The sequence below is a fragment of the Oncorhynchus kisutch genome, linkage group LG13 (assembly GCF_002021735.2).
Source record: "Oncorhynchus kisutch isolate 150728-3 linkage group LG13, Okis_V2, whole genome shotgun sequence".
NCBI lineage: Eukaryota > Metazoa > Chordata > Actinopteri > Salmoniformes > Salmonidae > Oncorhynchus > Oncorhynchus kisutch.
In genome coordinates, this window is record NC_034186.2 from 76,409,640 (window position 1) to 76,430,063 (window position 20,424).

Here is a 20,424-nt window from a genome sequence, read left to right on the forward strand (position 1 = left end):
AAACATTATTAAAGTGACTAGTGTTCCATTATTAAAGTGACCAATGATTCCAAGTCTATGTATATAGGGCAGCAGCCCCAAATGTGCTAGTGATGGCTATTTAACAGCATTTAACAGTCTGATGGCCTTGAGATAGAAGCTGTTTTTCAGTCTCAGGGCCCAGCTTTGATGCACCTGTACTGACCTCGCCTTCTGGATGGTAGCGGGGTGAACAGGCAGTGGCTCAGGTGGTTCTTGTCTTTGATGATCTTTTTGGCCTTCCAAATGTGTGTATAAAACACCCCCTCCGCTCTGTGTTAACTACTCATTTATACAGTTAATGCGTTAACTACCCTGTTTGTATACAGTTAATGTGTGTGTGTGCGTGTCTCGTTGTTGTACTGATGATGATAGATGGTTAGTTAACCCAGGGATGAGGGGGAGTCCCCTGTCCTGTCACTCTCTATTGATTGGTTGGAAATCTAAAGGCAGCTGTAACTCGGCCAATGTGTTTATTGCTCTTCTCTGCGCCAATCCATGTTGAGCAGACATCAACACTAAATTACAGAGAGGTTAATGAGCCGAAACAACACAAAACACCAGAAAACAGCAACCACTTACCCCCCCCCCCCCCCCCCCCTCCACACACACACTGTGGAGTGGTTGAAAGGTGAAAGGTAGGGGCGTGTGTGTGTTTCGATGGGGGCTCCTGCAGACTCCTCCTACTCATGATGTTCTAATGAGGTGGTGGTGGGGAGTGGGTGGTGGAGGAGAGTGGATGGTGGAGGGGAGTGGGTGGTGGTGGGGAGTGGGTGGTGGAGGGGAGTGGGTGGTGGTGGGGAGTGGGTGGTGGAGGAGAGTGGATGGTGGAGGGGAGTGGGTGGTGGTGGGGAGTGGGTGGTGGAGGAGAGTGGATGGTGGAGGGGAGTGGGTGGTGGAGGAGAGTGGATGGTGGAGGGGAGTGGGTGGTGGAGGAGAGTGGATGGGAGTGGGTGGTGTAGGAGAGTGGGTGGTGGTGGGGAGTGGGTGGTGGTGGGGAGTGGGTGGTGGAGGAGAGTGGGTGGTGGAGGGGAGTGGATGGTGGAGGGGAGTGGGTGGTGGTGGGGAGTGGGTGGTGGAGGAGAGTGGATGGTGGAGGGGAGTGGGTGGTGGTGGGGAGTGGGTGGTGGAGGAGAGTGGATGGTGGAGGGGAGTGGGTGGTGGAGGGGAGTGGGTGGTGGTGGTGAGTGGGTGGTGGAGGAGAGTGGATGGTGGAGGGGAGTGGGTGGTGGAGGAGAGTGGATGGTGGAGGGGAGTGGGTGGTGGTGGGGAGTGGGTGGTGGAGGAGAGTGGGTGGTGGAGGGGAGTGGGTGGTGGAGGAGAGTGGGTGGTGGAGGAGAGTGGGTGGTGGTGGGGAGTGGGTGGTGGTGGGGAGTGGGTGGTGGAGGAGAGTGGGTGGTGGAGGGGAGTGGGTGGTTGAGGAGAGTGGGTGGTGGAGGAGAGTGGGTGGTGGTGGGGAGTGGGTGGTGGTGGGGAGTGGGTGGTGGAGGAGAGTGGGTGGTGGAGGGGAGTGGGTGGTGGAGGAGAGTGGGTGGTGGAGGAGAGTGGGTGGTGGTGGGGAGTGGGTGGTGGTGGGGAGTGGGTGGTGGAGGAGAGTGGGTGGTGGAGGGGAGTGGGTGGTTGAGGAGAGTGGGTGGTGGAGGAGAGTGGGTGGTGGTGGGGAGTGGGTGGTGGTGGGGAGTGGGTGGTGGAGGAGAGTGGGTGGTGGAGGAGAGTGGGTGGTGGAGGAGAGTGGGTGGTGGTGGGGAGTGGGTGGTGTGGCTGCTATTGCAGCCAGAGACTTACAGCAGCCACCTAGTTGGCATGCAGATGTAGAGGTAGGGGTCCACTGTGCCCCCCAACTTTCTATAGTCGTAGTTTTCTTTAGTCTCAGACAGATTGCTCAGCAGTGTGAACACATTTCTGCTAATTAGCTGCTAATGAGGTTATCATACAGAACTACAGATGCCTGTCTCAAGCTTCATGTCATCAGGGCCATAATGACCTCGACGAGACTGAAGATTGAGGCAAAGGTAAGAATCTCTAGATTAACTAGATTTGCTAGTAAACTAGCTAGCTAACTTATATGGTGAGAAGCTAGGGCTAGGCGTTCTTGATAATGTTTGTTTGTGCCTGTGGGTGAGGGGCGGGTTTCCTACTTCAAGTACTACTTGACTTGTAGCTACCCTAATGTGATATTTTAGTCTGGATTTTTGAAAGGTTTTGGAGATGGACTGATTAGCATCCTCTGGAGTCTTTACAGCGGGAAACGTTGATATGTTTACTGCCCTCTGGACAGCAGATCATGAGTATAGCTAGTAGGCGGGGTGGGGGGTATTGATATATAATGCATGCTCCACTCAAGTTGAACTTGTTGACTGATGCCGCGGAGGCGGCTGCTAAGAAGGGAGCAGCTGCGAACCAGAAGACTGCAGCCAAGGCAGCACTGGTCCACACCTGCCCTGTCTGTCAGGTGAGTAGTATTGGTTGGTACTGTATGTGCCTTTAGGTTCCTCTCAATGTGTAGGCTATTGTACTGGTTGCTTAGTGACAACTTTGAATTCAAGAAAAGCTACAGGTTGTTAACTTCCTCCTTTTTGTAGTTGACCTTTATTCACTGAACAAAAATATAAAACGCAACATGCAACAATTTCAAAGATAACTAAATTACAGTTAATGTAAGGAAATCAGTCAATTGAAATAAATAAATTAGACCCAAATCGATGGATTTCACATGACTGGGAATACAGATATGCATACAGTATGTTTGTCACAGACACCTTTAGAAAAAGGTAGGGGCGTGGATCAGAAAACCAGTCAGTATCTGGTGTGACCACAATTTGTCTCATGCAGCACGACACATCTCCTTCACATAGAGTTTATCAGGCTGTTTATTGTGGCCTGTTGTCTCACTCCTCTTCAATGGCTGTACGAAGTTGCAGGATATTGGCGGGAACTGGAGCACGCTGTTGTACACGTTGATCCAGAGCATCCCAAACATGCTCAATGGGTGACATGTCTGGTGAGTATACAGGCCATGGAAGAACTGGGACATTTTCAGCTTCCAGGAATTGTGTACAGATCCTTGCGACATGGGACCGTGCATCATCATGCCCACCGCCACCATGGGGCACTCTGTTCACAACGTTGGCACGCTGGAGAAGTGTGCTCTTCACAGATTAATCACAGTTTCAACTGTACCGGGCAGATGGCAGATAGCGAGTATGGCGTCGTGTGGGCGAGCGGTATGCTGATGTCAACGTTGTGAACAAAGGTGAGAATTTGCCTACTGAAGTCAGTTACGACGGCGATGTCACGATGGCAACACCCATCCGTAGTACGCGCTCCAGCAGGTGTATCTCACTGATCACGATGGCAACACCCACCCATAGCACGCGCTCCAGCAGGTGTATCTCACTGGTCACGATGGCAACACCCACCCGTAGCACGCGCTCCAGCAGGTGTATCTCACTGATCACGATGGCAACACCCACCCGTAGCACGCGCTCCAGCAGGTGTATCTCACTGGTCACGATGGTAACACCCATCCGTAGTACGCGCTCCAGCAGGTGTATCTCACTGATCACGATGGCAACACCCACCCGTAGCACGCGCTCCAGCAGGTGTATCTCACTGATCATCCCTAAAGCCAACACCTCATTTGGCCGCCTTTCGTTCCAGTTCTCTGCTGCCTGTGACTGGAACGAATTGCAAAAATCGCTGAAGTTGGAGACTTTTCTCTCCCTCACCAACTTCAAACATCTGCTAGAGCACCTAACCGATCGCTGCAGCTGTACATAGTCTATCGGTTAAATAGCCCACCCATTTTTACCTACCTCATCCCCATACTGTTTTTATTTATTAACTTTTCTACTCTTTTGCACACCAATATCTCTACCTGTACATGACCATCTGATCATTTATCACTCCAGTGTTAATCTGCAAAATTTTAATTATTTGCCTACCTCCTCATGCCTTTTGCACACAATGTATATAGACTCCCCTTTTTTTCTACTGTGCTATTGACTTGTTAATTGTTTACTCCATGTGTAACTGTGTTGTCTGTTCACACTGCTATGCTTTATCTTGGCCAGGTGCAAATGAGAACTTGTTCTCAACTAGCCTACCTGGTTAAATAAAGGTGTTCTCAACTAGCCTACCTGGTTAAATAAAGGTGTTCTCAACTAGCCTACCTGGTTAAATAAAGGTGAAATAAAAAAAGAAAATTAAAAAAAACGACTCCAAACTGCAGTCAAGTCAAGACCCTGGTGAGGAGGGCAAGTGCGCAGAAGAGCTTCCCTGAGATGATTTCTGACAGTTTGTGCAGAAAGTCTTTGGTTGTGCAAACCCACAGTTTCATCAGCTGTCCGGGTGGCTGGTCTCAGATGATTCCACAGGGGAAGAAGCTGGATGTGGAGGTCCTGGGCTGGCGTGGTCACATGAGATTTGAGGAGGGTTGGATTGTACTGCTAAATTCTCTAAAACGACTTTGGAGGCGGCTTATGGTAGAGAAATTAACATTTAATTATCTGGCAACAGCTCTGGTGGACATTCCTGCAGTCAGCATGCCAATCGGTTCGAGAGTTTCAAGTTCCTTGGTGTCCACATCGCCAACGAACTATCATGGTCCAAACATACCAAGACAATCGTGAAGAGGGCACGACAAAACCTTTACCCCCTCAGGAGACTGAAAGGATTTGGCATAGGCCCCCAGATCCTCAAAAGATTCTACAGCTGCACCATCAAGAGCACCCTGACTGGTTGCATCACCACCAGGTATGGCAACTGCTCGGTATCTGACCATAAGGCGCTACAGAGGGTAGTGCGAACGGCCCAGTACATCACTGGGGCCATGCTTCCTGCCATCCAGGACCTATATTGTCACGCCCTGACCATAGAGAGCCAGGTATTTTCTATGTTGGTTAGGTCGGGGTGTGACTAGGGTTGGTCATCTAGGTAATTATATATCTATGTTGGCCTGGTATGATTCCCAATCAGAGGTTGCTGTTTATCGTTGTCTCTGAATGGGGATCATATTTAGGCAGCCATTTCCCCTTTTGTGCTTTGTGGGATCTTGACTATGGATAGTAGCTTGTTAGCACTATTATTAGCTTCACATTTAGTTTTTCTTCTGTTTTGTTTGTTGAGTTTATTATTTATTAAACGTGGAATTCTACACACTCTGCGCCTTGGTCCAATCATTATGACGAACATGACAGAAGATCCCACCAACAACGGACCAAGCAGCGTGCCCGGGAGGTAATGGCATCCTGGTCTTTGGACGAGATTAGGGAGAGAACATCCTGGACTTGGCACGTCATAGTGGCAGGAGAGAAGAGCCGGCCGTGGAAGCAGGCGGAAGCAGCGAATGAGGGACAGCGACGAAGTCGGGGAGGAAGGCCACAGAAACGCCAAGAAATTGTTTGGGGGGGGCACATGGAGCAGTCGGAGGAGCCGAGGAGTGAACCAGAGCCAGTCTGGGAGAAGAAGGAGAATTTGGAGGAGAGAGACATGGGGGAGTTGTTGAGTTGGTGGAGGACGCACGGATTTGGAATAAAGGAACGTGTTGTCAGTTTGGTGCCACCTGAGTCAGCTCCCCGTACTCGTCCTGAGGAGTGTGTTAACATTCCAGAACAATTGATGCCGGCTATACGCACCAGGTCTCCACAGCCCGGTAGCTTCACGTTTAGTTTTTATTCTGATTTGTTTGTTGAGTTTATTATTTATTAAACATGTGGAATTCTACACACGCTGTGCCTTGGTCCAATCATTATGACGAACGTGACATATATAATAGGTGATGTCAGAGGATGGCCCATGAAATTGTCAGAGACTCCAGGCACCCAAGTTATAGACTGTCTTCTCTGCTACCGCACGGCAAGCGGTACTGGAGTGCCAAGTCTAGGGCCAAAAGGCTCCTTAACAGCTTCTACCCCCAAGCCATTAGACTGCTGAACAACTTTACATTGAACCCCCCCCCCCCTTTACACTGCTGCTACTTGCTGTTTGTTACCTATGCATAGTCACTTCGCCCCCACCTACATGTACCTCAACTAGCCGGTACCCCTGCACTCTGACTCGGTACCGGTACCCCTGCACTCTGACTCGGTACCGGTACCCCTGCACTCTGACTCAGTTCCCGACTCTGACTCGGTACCGGTACCCCTGCACTCTGACTCGGTACCGGTACCCCTGCACTCTGACTCGGTACCGGTACCCCTGCACTCTGACTCGGTACCGGTACCCCTGCACTCTGACTCGGTACCGGTACCCCTGCACTCTGACTCGGTACCGGTACCCCTGCACTCTGACTCGGTACCGGTACCCCTGCACTCTGGACTGGATTGTCTTGGCAAAGGATCAATTCTCACTAACAGGGATGTAAACAAACTTTTTAGAGAAATAAGCTTTTTGTGTATATGGAACATTTATGGGATCTTTTATTTCAGCTCATGAAACATGGGACCAACACTTTACATGTTGTGTTTATACTTTTGCACAGTATATATGCAGACCTGAAGAAATTTAAGCAACACTTTGAAAGCAAGCATTACAAGTCTCAAATGGACCCAGTACTGGTTGATGTGCAGGCCTAAGTGGCCACACACACTCAAATGGACCTACAGCTGGGGTAAGATTCTTCCATCATTCACACACAGTAGACATAGTATAAACCACCATGTTGTCAACTAAATGTTGTCCTCAATGCTATTGTCTATGGCTCAATTTGTGGAAATGCTGTGATGACTCATTGTCTTTAATGTCACACAATGACCACGATTTGAATGCTGCAACTAAGACGGAAGGACGTCGAGGGACACACTCTGAGGCCCAGAGTATGACTGGACATGGGGTAACAACAATCTAAAGGGGTGTTGAAGCGAACCAGCACCACATTTTATGTTTATTCTATGGCCAACCATCCCTCTAGCTACCCCTTATTCCACACTATGCCTTTCATGCCCCATGGTCCCTCAACTTCAGACCCTTTTAACTCTCCATCTTATCGCTGTAAAACCACCCTACGTTCACCCAATTTCCCTATGCTGCTTCTTTCACTTGTTCTTCTCCAGATTTGATCATATCTAGACTCAGAAACACATTTAAAAGTGTTGTGGTGTACTGTTTTTACTACCTTTCTTTCACCTATGTAAATTCTGTCCTCCTGCTCATGCTGCGGTTCAGACTGAATGCAATGGTAAAGGTGCTGCCCACAATTGATAGCAGCAACATGGATCTGTCACATTGACCAGAAGGGTGTTGATATACAGTGCCTTGCGAAAGTATTCGGCCCCCTTGAACTTTGCAATCTTTTGCCACATTTCAGGCTTCAAACATAAAGATATAAAACTGTATTTTTTTTGTGAAGAATCAACAACAAGTGGGACACAATCATGAAGTGGAACGACATTTATTGGATATTTCAAACTTTTTTAACAAATCAAAAACTGAAAAATTGGGCGTGCAAAATTATTCAGCCCCCTTAAGTTAATACTTTGTAGCACCACCTTTTGCTGCGATTACAGCTGTAAGTCGCTTGGGGTATGTCTCTTATCAGTTTTGCACATCGAGAGAATGACATTTTTTCCCATTCCTCCTTGCAAAACAGCTCGAGTGTCACGAACCTCGCTGAAGAGGGTGCCACTTCCTGTTCGGGCGGGGCTCGGCGGTCGTCGTCACCGGCCTATTAGCTGCCATCGATTCCTTTTCCGTTTGTGTTGGTTATTGGTTAATTGGGTACACCTGTTTTGTATTAGGGTTTGTTTGTAGGGTATTTAAGGGCCCTAGGCCCGCTGGGTATTTGTGCGGGTATTTGTGCGGGCTTGTTAATTGTTGTTTGATGGTGTGATTTGTTTTCATATCTTTATTCTCCGGTCTATTTTGTCCTGTTGTTTTGGACTGGCAACTTATATACGCCCTGTGTGTTGGCGTGATCGTTTTGGTTGCACCGGTGAAATAAATTTGATAAACGACAGAACCCTGCTCTCTGCGCCTGATTCCACCCACCACTCATAGTTATTCGTAACATCAAGCTCAGTGAGGTTGGATGGAGAGCATTTGTGAACAGCAGTTTTCAGTTCTTTCCACAGATTCTCGATTGGATTCAGGTCTGGACTTTGACTTGGCCATTCTAACACCTGGATATGTTTATTTTTGAACCATTCCATTGTAGATTTTGCTTTATGTTTTGGATCATTGTCTTGTTGGAAGACAAATCTCCGTCCCAGTCTCAGGTCTTTTGCAGACTCAGTTCAGGTTTTCTTCCAGAATGGTCCTGTATTTGGCTCCATCCATCTTCCCATCAATTTTAACCATATTCCCTGTCCCTGCTGAAGAAAAGCAGGCCCAAACCATGATGCTGCCACCACCATGTTTGACAGTGGGGATGGTGTGTTCAGGGTGATGAGCTGTGTTGCTTTTACGCCAAACATAACGTTTTGCATTGTTGCCAAAAAGTTCAATTTTGGTTTCATCTGACCAGAGCACCTTCTTCCACATGTTTGGTGTGTCTCCCAGGTGGCTTGTGGCAAACACTTTTTATGGATATCTTTAAGAAATGGCTTTCTTCTTGCCACTCTTCCATAAAGGCCAGATTTGTGCAATATACGACTGATTGTTGTCCTATGGACAGAGTCTCCCACCTCAGCTGTAGATCTCTGCAGTTCATCCAGAGTGATCATGGGCCTCTTGGCTGCATCTCTGATCAGTCTTCTCCTTGTATGAGCTGAAAGTTTAGAGGGACGGCCAGGTCTTGGTAGATTTGCAGTGGTCTGATACTCCTTCCATTTCAATATTATCGCTTGCACAGTGCTCCTTGGGATGTTTAAAGCTTGGGAAATATTTTTGTATCCAAATCCGCCTTTAAACTTCTTCACAACAGTATCTCGGACCTGCCTGGTGTGTTCCTTGTTCTTCATGATGCTCTCTGCGCTTTTAACGGACCTCTGAGACTATCACAGTGCAGGTGACTATCACAGTGCAGGTGCATTTATACGGAGACTTGATTACACACAGGTGGATTGTATTTATCATCATTAGTCATTTAGGTCAACATTGGATCATTCAGAGATCCTCACTGAACTTCTGGAGAGAGTTTGCTGCACTGAAAGTAAAGGGTCTGAATAATTTTGCACGCCCAATTTTTCTGTTTTTGATTTGTTAAAAAAGTTTGAAATATCCAATAAATGTCGTTCCAATTTATGATTGTGTCCCACTTGTTGTTGATTCTTCACAAAAAAACACAGTTTTATATCTTTATGTTTGAAGCCTGAAATGTGGCAAAAGGTCGCAAAGTTCAAGGGGGCCGAATACTTTCGCAAGGCACTGTAGCTGTGTTTAGGCATGGCTACATGGACCTGTTACATTGACTAGAAGGGTGTTGATATAGCTGTGTTTAGGCATGGCTACATGGACCTGTTACATTGACTAGAAGGGTGTTGATATAGCTGTGTTTAGACATGGCTACATGGACCTGTTACACTAGAAGGGTGTTGATATAGCTGTGTTTAGGCTTAGCTACATGGACCTGTTACATTGCCCAGAAGGGTGTTGATATAGCTGTGTTTAGGCATGGCTACACGGACCTGTTACATTGACTAGAAGGGTGTTGATATAGCTGTGTTTAGACATGGCTACATGGACCTGTTACACTAGAAGGGTGTTGATATAGCTGTGTTTGGGCATGGCTTCATGGACCTGTTACATTGACCAGAAGGGTGTTGATATAGCTGTGTTTAGGCTTAGCTACATGGACCTGTTACACTAGAAGGGTGTTGATATAGCTGTGTTTAGGCATGGCTACATGGACCTGTTACATTGACTGGAAGGGTGTTGATATAGCTGTGTTTAGACATGGCTACATGGACCTGTTACATTGACTGGAAGGGTGTTGATATAGCTGTGTTTAGGCATGGCTACATGGACCTGTTACATTGACTGGAAGGGTGTTGATATAGATGTGTTTAGGCATGGCTACATGGACCTGTTACATTGACTGGAAGGGTGTTGATATAGCTGTGTTTAGGCATGGCTACATGGACCTGTTACATTGACTGGAAGGGTGTTGATATAGATGTGTTTAGGCATGGCTACATGGACCTGTTACATTGACCAAAAGGGTGTTGATATAGCTGTGTTTAGGCATGGCTACATGGACCTGTTACACTAGAAGGGTGTTGATATAGCTGTGTTTAGGCATGGCTACACGGACCTGTTACACTAGAAGGGTGTTGATATAGCTGTGTTTAGGCATGGCTACATGGACCTGTTACACTAGAAGGGTGTTGATATAGCTGTGTTTAGGCATGGCTACATGGACCTGTTACATTGACTGGAAGGGTGTTGATATAGCTGTGTTTAGGCATGGCTACATGGACCTGTTACATTGACTGGAAGGGTGTTGATATAGATGTGTTTAGGCATGGCTACATGGACCTGTTACATTGACCAAAAGGGTGTTGATATAGCTGTGTTTAGGCATGGCTACATGGACCTGTTACACTAGAAGGGTGTTGATATAGCTGTGTTTAGGCATGGCTACACGGACCTGTTACACTAGAAGGGTGTTGATATAGCTGTGTTTAGGCATGGCTACATGGACCTGTTACACTAGAAGGGTGTTGATATAGCTGTGTTTAGGCATGGCTACATGGACCTGTTACATTGACTGGAAGGGTGTTGATATAGATGTGTTTAGGCATGGCTACATGGACCTGTTACATTGACCAGAAGGGTGTTGATATAGCTGTGTTAAAGCATGGCTACATGGACCTGTTACACTAGAAGGGTGTTGATATAGCTGTGTTTAGACATGGCTTCATGGACCTGTTACATTGACTAGAAGGGTGTTGATATAGCTGTGTTTAGGCATGGCTTCATGGACCTGTTACACTAGAAGGGTGTTGATATAGCTGTGTTTCGGCATGGCTACATGGACCTGTTACATTGACTGGAAGGGTGTTGATATAGATGTGTTTAGGCATGGCTACATGGACCTGTTACATTGACCAGAAGGGTGTTGATATAGCTGTGTTTAGGCATGGCTACATGGACCTGTTACACTAGAAGGGTGTTGATATGGCTGTGTTTAGGCATGGCTACATGGACCTGTTACATTGACTGGAAGGGTGTTGATATAGATGTGTTTAGGCATGGCTACATGGACCTGTTACACTAGAAGGGTGTTGATATAGCTGTGTTTAGGCATGGCTACATGGACCTGTTACACTAGAAGGGTGTTGATATAGCTGTGTTTAGGCATGGCTACATGGACCTGTTACATTGACTAGAAGGGTGTTGATATAGCTGTGTTTAGACATGGCTACATGGACCTGTTACACTAGAAGGGTGTTGATATAGCTGTGTTTAGGCTTAGCTACATGGACCTGTTACATTGCCCAGAAGGGTGTTGATATAGCTGTGTTTAGGCATGGCTACACGGACCTGTTACATTGACTAGAAGGGTGTTGATATAGCTGTGTTTAGACATGGCTACATGGACCTGTTACACTAGAAGGGTGTTGATATAGCTGTGTTTGGGCATGGCTTCATGGACCTGTTACATTGACCAGAAGGGTGTTGATATAGCTGTGTTTAGGCTTAGCTACATGGACCTGTTACACTAGAAGGGTGTTGATATAGCTGTGTTTAGGCATGGCTACATGGACCTGTTACATTGACTGGAAGGGTGTTGATATAGCTGTGTTTAGACATGGCTACATGGACCTGTTACATTGACTGGAAGGGTGTTGATATAGCTGTGTTTAGGCATGGCTACATGGACCTGTTACATTGACTGGAAGGGTGTTGATATAGATGTGTTTAGGCATGGCTACATGGACCTGTTACATTGACTGGAAGGGTGTTGATATAGCTGTGTTTAGGCATGGCTACATGGACCTGTTACATTGACTGGAAGGGTGTTGATATAGATGTGTTTAGGCATGGCTACATGGACCTGTTACATTGACCAAAAGGGTGTTGATATAGCTGTGTTTAGGCATGGCTACATGGACCTGTTACACTAGAAGGGTGTTGATATAGCTGTGTTTAGGCATGGCTACACGGACCTGTTACACTAGAAGGGTGTTGATATAGCTGTGTTTAGGCATGGCTACATGGACCTGTTACACTAGAAGGGTGTTGATATAGCTGTGTTTAGGCATGGCTACATGGACCTGTTACATTGACTGGAAGGGTGTTGATATAGATGTGTTTAGGCATGGCTACATGGACCTGTTACATTGACCAGAAGGGTGTTGATATAGCTGTGTTAAAGCATGGCTACATGGACCTGTTACACTAGAAGGGTGTTGATATAGCTGTGTTTAGACATGGCTTCATGGACCTGTTACATTGACTAGAAGGGTGTTGATATAGCTGTGTTTAGGCATGGCTTCATGGACCTGTTACACTAGAAGGGTGTTGATATAGCTGTGTTTCGGCATGGCTACATGGACCTGTTACATTGACTGGAAGGGTGTTGATATAGATGTGTTTAGGCATGGCTACATGGACCTGTTACATTGACCAGAAGGGTGTTGATATAGCTGTGTTTAGGCATGGCTACATGGACCTGTTACACTAGAAGGGTGTTGATATGGCTGTGTTTAGGCATGGCTACATGGACCTGTTACATTGACTGGAAGGGTGTTGATATAGATGTGTTTAGGCATGGCTACATGGACCTGTTACACTAGAAGGGTGTTGATATAGCTGTGTTTAGGCATGGCTACATGGACCTGTTACACTAGAAGGGTGTTGATATAGCTGTGTTTAGGCATGGCTACATGGACCTGTTACATTGACTAGAAGGGTGTTGATATAGCTGTGTTTAGACATGGCTACATGGACCTGTTACACTAGAAGGGTGTTGATATAGCTGTGTTTAGGCTTAGCTACATGGACCTGTTACATTGCCCAGAAGGGTGTTGATATAGCTGTGTTTAGGCATGGCTACACGGACCTGTTACATTGACTAGAAGGGTGTTGATATAGTTGTGTTTAGACATGGCTACATGGACCTGTTACACTAGAAGGGTGTTGATATAGCTGTGTTTGGGCATGGCTTCATGGACCTGTTACATTGACCAGAAGGGTGTTGATATAGCTGTGTTTAGGCTTAGCTACATGGACCTGTTACACTAGAAGGGTGTTGATATAGCTGTGTTTAGGCATGGCTACATGGACCTGTTACATTGACTGGAAGGGTGTTGATATAGCTGTGTTTAGACATGGCTACATGGACCTGTTACATTGACTGGAAGGGTGTTGATATAGCTGTGTTTAGGCATGGCTACATGGACCTGTTACATTGACTGGAAGGGTGTTGATATAGATGTGTTTAGGCATGGCTACATGGACCTGTTACATTGACTGGAAGGGTGTTGATATAGCTGTGTTTAGGCATGGCTACATGGACCTGTTACATTGACTGGAAGGGTGTTGATATAGATGTGTTTAGGCATGGCTACATGGACCTGTTACATTGACCAAAAGGGTGTTGATATAGCTGTGTTTAGGCATGGCTACATGGACCTGTTACACTAGAAGGGTGTTGATATAGCTGTGTTTAGGCATGGCTACATGGACCTGTTACACTAGAAGGGTGTTGATATAGCTGTGTTTAGGCATGGCTACATGGACCTGTTACACTAGAAGGGTGTTGATATAGCTGTGTTTAGGCATGGCTACATGGACCTGTTACACTAGAAGGGTGTTGATATAGCTGTGTTTAGGCATGGCTACATGGACCTGTTACATTGACTGGAAGGGTGTTGATATAGATGTGTTTAGGCATGGCTACATGGACCTGTTACATTGACCAGAAGGGTGTTGATATAGCTGTGTTAAAGCATGGCTACATGGACCTGTTACACTAGAAGGGTGTTGATATAGCTGTGTTTAGACATGGCTTCATGGACCTGTTACATTGACTAGAAGGGTGTTGATATAGCTGTGTTTAGGCATGGCTTCATGGACCTGTTACACTAGAAGGGTGTTGATATAGCTGTGTTTCGGCATGGCTACATGGACCTGTTACATTGACTGGAAGGGTGTTGATATAGATGTGTTTAGGCATGGCTACATGGACCTGTTACATTGACCAGAAGGGTGTTGATATAGCTGTGTTTAGGCATGGCTACATGGACCTGTTACACTAGAAGGGTGTTGATATGGCTGTGTTTAGGCATGGCTACATGGACCTGTTACATTGACTGGAAGGGTGTTGATATAGATGTGTTTAGGCATGGCTACATGGACCTGTTACACTAGAAGGGTGTTGATATAGCTGTGTTTAGGCATGGCTACATGGACCTGTTACACTAGAAGGGTGTTGATATAGCTGTGTTTAGGCATGGCTACATGGACCTGTTACATTGACTAGAAGGGTGTTGATATAGCTGTGTTTAGGCATGGCTACATGGACCTGTTACATTGACTAGAAGGGTGTTGATATAGCTGTGTTTAGACATGGCTACATGGACCTGTTACACTAGAAGGGTGTTGATATAGCTGTGTTTAGGCTTAGCTACATGAACCTGTTACATTGACCAGAAGGGTGTTGATATAGCTGTGTTTAGGCATGGCTACACGGACCTGTTACATTGACTAGAAGGGTGTTGATATAGCTGTGTTTAGACATGGCTACATGGACCTGTTACACTAGAAGGATGTTGATATAGCTGTGTTTGGGCATGGCTTCATGGACCTGTTACATTGACCAGAAGGGTGTTGATATAGCTGTGTTTAGGCTAGCTACATGGACCTGTTACACTAGAAGGGTGTTGATATAGCTGTGTTTAGGCATGGCTACATGGACCTGTTACATTGACCAGAAGGGTGTTGATATAGCTGTGTTTAGGCTTAGCTACATGGACCTGTTACACTAGAAGGGTGTTGATATAGCTGTGTTTAGGCATGCTACATGGACCTGTTACATTGACTGGAAGGGTGTTGATATAGATGTGTTTAGGCATGGCTACATGGACCTGTTACACTAGAAGGGTGTTGATATAGCTGTGTTTAGGCATGGCTACATGGACCTGTTACACTAGAAGGGTGTTGATATAGCTGTGTTTAGGCATGGCTACATGGACCTGTTACATTGACTGGAAGGGTGTTGATATAGATGTGTTTAGGCATGGCTACATGGACCTGTTACATTGACCAGAAGGGTGTTGATATAGCTGTGTTTAGGCATGGCTACATGGACCTGTTACACTAGAAGGGTGTTGATATAGCTGTGTTTAGGCATGGCTACATGGACCTGTTACATTGACTGGAAGGGTGTTGATATAGATGTGTTTAGGCATGGCTACATGGACCTGTTACACCAGAAGGGTGTTGATATAGCTGTGTTTAGGCATGGCTACATGGACCTGTTACACTAGAAGGGTGTTGATATAGCTGTGTTTAGACATGGCTACATGGACCTGTTACACCAGAAAGGTGTTGATATAGCTGTGTTTAGGCATGGCTACATGGACCTGTTACATTGTCTAGAAGGGTGTTGATATAGCTGTGTTTAGGCATGGCTACATGGACCTGTTACACTAGAAGGGTGTTGATATAGCTGTGTTTAGGCATGGCTACATGGACCTGTTACACCAGAAAGGTGTTGATATAGCTGTGTTTAGGCATGGCTACATGGACCTGTTACATTGACTAGAAGGGTGTTGATATAGCTGTGTTTAGGCATGGCTACATGGACCTGTTACATTGACCAGAAGGGTGTTGATATAGCTGTGTTTAGGCATGGCTACATGGACCTGTTACACTAGAAGGGTGTTGATATAGCTGTGTTTAGGCATGGCTACACAGACCTGTTACACTAGAAGGGTGTTGATATAGCTGTGTTTAGACATGGCTACATGGACCTGTTACACTAGAAGGGTGTTGATATAGCTGTGTTTAGGCATGGCTACATGGACCTGTTACACTAGAAGGGTGTTGATATAGCTGTGTTTAGGCATGGCTTCATGGACCTGTTACACTAGAAGGGTGTTGATATAGCTGTGTTTAGGCATGGCTACATGGACCTGTTACACTAGAAGGGTGTTGATATAGCTGTGTTTAGACATGGCTACATGGACCTGTTACACTAGAAGGGTGTTGATATAGCTGTGTTTAGGCATGGCTACATGGACCTGTTACACCAGAAGGGTGTTGATATAGCTGTGTTTAGGCTTAGCTACATGGACCTGTTACACTAGAAGGGTGTTGATATAGCTGTGTTTAGGCATGGCTACATGGACCTGTTACACCAGAAAGGTGTTGATATAGCTGTGTTTAGGCATGGCTACATGGACATGTTACATTGACTAGAAGGGTGTTGATATAGCTGTGTTTAGGCATGGCTACATGGACCTGTTACACTAGAAGGGTGTTGATATAGCTGTGTTTAGGCATGGCTACATGGACCTGTTACACCAGAAGGGTGTTGATATAACTTTGTTTAGGCTTAGCTACTTGGACCTGTTACACTAGAAGGGTGTTGATATAGCTGTGTTTAGGCATGGCTACATGGACCTGTTACACTAGAAGGGTGTTGATATAGCTGTGTTTAGGCTTAGCTACATGGACCTGTTACACTAGAAGGGTGTTGATATAGCTGTGTTTAGGCATGGCTACATGGACCTGTTACACTAGAAGGGTGTTGATATAGCTGTGTTTAGGCTTAGCTACATGGACCTGTTACACTAGAAGGGTGTTGATATAGCTGTGTTTAGGCATGGCTTCCTTGTTTTGAGTCTGTTAGGTGTGTTTCTCATTCTGCTGGAGTTGACATAGTATTTTCTATAAAAGCTACCTTACACCTTCAGTTGTTTCTACATTTGTAACTCACCAACCAAAAATTACAATATGCTGTTTTACATGGTGTTATTTGTGCTGGTCTAAAATCAGAAGAATCTGTGTGTTCTCTGATGGGAATAATAGTTAATATGGTGCTCTTCGATGTCCCAGGTTTGTGGCATTGATGAAGAAATAATTTCATCTTTACTTACATTCAGATGTTTATATGTTATGTATAAAAGTTGAATTGTTGGAGTTAAGGTGTGTGGTGGTTATTTCTTTATTATCAAATGAGGAGAGACAAACTCATCACACAAGTCAGATTTATACATAAACTAATCTTAATTCACTTATTAATAAGGAAAGCAGGTCGCACCACACACACAAGTTAATGATGTGAGTACCCTGCAATAGTGATGGCTGGTCAACGAACCACCCTTATATGATTCGTTGAGAGCCCTGACACAAAGGAAACAAATCTCTTTTATAGCAAAGATACACCCCCTTAGTCTATATGACAAACAACAGATGTGTGGAATAGGTTATAATGATTTGCATAAAATAAATTGACAATTCACAGCAGACAGTATCTGCTGTAAAGACTGTTCTCATTGTGCGGAAACCAGGGTCTGGCCCCCAAAAACAAAGTTCCTCTCATCATTATGCATACAGGAGCCATCTCTATCCTGGTACCTCCCAGCACACAAACACCAACTCATGCTATGGAATGCATTCTTTAGGTTTTATCACCAAAGGCATGGTAAATCCACGGTCAGCATTGAGCCCCCAGGGGCCCAATTCAGAAGACCATGCCCAGATGACAGTGTTATAAAACAACCATTTGATGCAATAACAGTATTATAACATCATCTTGTAATTCCGCTCTCACAGGTGTTTGATGTGATTGATGGGCGACTGTTGCATTCTGGTTAAAAAAATATGCTTATTTATTCATGATTATGGATACATTCTGCAATGAGTTCATTTGGCTTTGAATCTGCAACAGAACATGTCAACAAGTTAGTTCTCAATTGCTTTAATACAGCAGTGCATTCTAACACCATGCCAACTTATTCATATAGCTGGCTGACAGCAAACGTGTCAGCTAGAGGTGAAGTGCAAGAGCTTTAAGGGATTTGTAGTCTACGTGCAAGAGCTTGCAAGGATTTGTAGTCATGATGTCTACTTGATGCTAATTAGCATTTTGGAATCCGAGAGTAAATAGAGCTGAATATATAGATAAACGTCTCCTTGTCTGAGATAGATTTACACGAGAGCGAACCATTTCTATGTTTGACTGCTAGGTTTTATGACGCGTCCACTGTGGGGCTCAATTGTGTAGGTAGGGGGTGTGTATGTGTGTAGGTAGGGGGGGGGGTGTATGTGTGTAGGTAGGGGGGGGTGTATGTGTGTAGGTAGGGGGGTGTATGTGTGTATGTGTGGGCCATGTGAGTGCTTATATTTGTCCTATTTCACACAAGTACACATCCATATTGAGACACCCTCAGGGAGTGGAGTCATGGCCAGGGTCTGCCATTATCAACGGTGTCCCTGGTGCAATTAGGGTTAAGTGCCTTGCTCAAGGGCACATCAACAGATTTTTGAACCTTGTCGGTTCAGTTTTAACTAGCAACCTTTCAGTTACTGGCCCAATGCTCTAACCGCTAGGCTACCTGCTGCCACGTGTGCATGTAGTGTGTGTGTGTGTGTGTGTGTGTGTGTGTGTGTGTGTGTGTGTGTGTGTGTGTGTGTGTGTGTGTGTGTGTGTGTGTGTGTGTGTGTGTGTGTGTGTGTGTGTGTGTGTGTGTAAATCATACATCTAACCTTGGATCCCACACTAGGGTGATAATGTTACTTGATCTGTGTACTATAAGCAAGGCCAGCTATACAGTGACACATAATCTTCCATTATCAGTCATGTAACGTCATTAATGGCTAAGAAATATAGACTAAAAGGCTATGTCGATGGGAAAAACATTCTCTCAATAGAAAGGAAGACATATCCACACAGTAAAGGGGACTCAATAATCATGGATTGCTTGGGTATAGGATTCAACGCGTCTTTTATTTTAGGAGGGGAACTCACCTTCTCCATTGTATTGCATTCTACAATATATGAACACGTAGCATAAAGAGAAATATTGTCTTCCTGGTTGCCTTCAGTAATGTTGTCATAAAAGATCACCCCAGTTGAGCGCATAACGTAATGCAGTTATGATGTATCATTTCTCCCTAACATCATCATTCCGTTGTAGCCTAGTACGTACTCACACACAGCCGTTAGGAGAACGATGGTGACACAGCAATGAAACGGTCATTATCTCTATCTTGTCTTCTCCTCTCCCTTTATCAAACTACCCCTCCCTCAAAGCATCCTTCCATTAAATCTATAGAAGACTAATGTATGGTGCTTTCAGCACCTCGTGGTCGTACCGAGAAGAGCCACACAAAAGCGCATCATTCCCGACTCCGGCGAGCCATTAACAAAGCCTCGACAGACAACTTACTCACCTCTCACAATGGCGAGTAGGCACAGCAGCAGCGTCCAAGCGCCCATCGCTGCTCAGATGCGTGCGTATGTGTGCGCTTCGAACCAAAAGGTGCTCACTCGAACCTCGAACGCCTCCGGAACACACGCAGTGTTCTTTTCTTGATATTCCGTTATTAATACTTCACTCGGTACCTGTCATGGTTCCGTCAGGTCTTCTCAGTACAGACATAGTTTTTATTCGTGTCTAAAATCTCCAGGTATACTTACGAGTCGAGCCGAGCGGGATTGGCTGTCCGTGTTGTGCTAACAGCCTGGACTCATAGAATAGACGTAACATAGTAAATATAAATCCGGGATACTCAAATTAGTCATGTTATGTTTGGTGTGGTTACATAAGATAGAAGGTTACTTAAGGCAAAAACTAAAGTAGGGTGGTTGGTCCGGGTGGATGGGTGGATGTTTAATGCGAAGGTTGATGGGTGGAAATAGAACGCAAAAGTATAGCAACCCAAAAGTTGCATTTCGAATCAATCCAAATGAGATTCTGTGTTATGACTTAAAGACTGCTGTACACCAGCAGAACCCATCCAACTTGGAGCTGGAGCAGTACTGCCTTGAAGAATGGGCAAAAATCCCAGTGGCTCGATGTGACAAGCTTATAGAGACATACCCCAAGAGACTTGCATCTGTAATTGCTGCAAAAGGTGGCTCTACAAAGTATTGACCTTGGGGGGTGAATAGTTCTGTATGCTCAAGTTTTCCATTTTTTTTGTCGTATTTCTTGTTTATTTTACAATAAAAAATATTTTGCATCTTCAGAGTGGTAGGCATGTTGTGTACCTCAAATGATACAAACCCTCCAAAAATACATTTTAATTCCAGGTTGTAAGGCAACAAAATAGGAAAAATGCCAAGGGGGGTGAATACTTTCACAAGCCACTGTACCATATGAAACGTAGCATATCATACCCGTAAATCTTTTGGATTACATTTAATATGTTACGTCTACTACCCCTGAGTCCAGGTTGGTGCTGAGCAATGGATGAGCTAGAAAATAAAAACAAAATCAAATCAAATCAAATCTGTACCCCAATAATGTGGGGTACAGCAGTTTCCCATCACTTGGCAGCATGTGCTGTGAT

General features: G+C 45.4%; 1 protein-coding gene across 1 annotated transcript in view; it reads right to left on the reverse strand.

Annotated features, from left to right (window-relative positions):
- Positions 1-19,594, reverse strand: part of chrnb2 (cholinergic receptor, nicotinic, beta 2) — a 46,645-nt gene extending 27,051 nt beyond the window's left edge. The window contains exon 1 of the mRNA XM_031787444.1: positions 19,303-19,594. Coding sequence (XP_031643304.1) covers positions 19,303-19,348 — 46 coding nt within the window. The 5' untranslated portion in view covers positions 19,349-19,594. The remainder of the gene's footprint in view (positions 1-19,302) is intronic.
- Between the last annotated feature and the right edge of the window lie 830 nt (positions 19,595-20,424).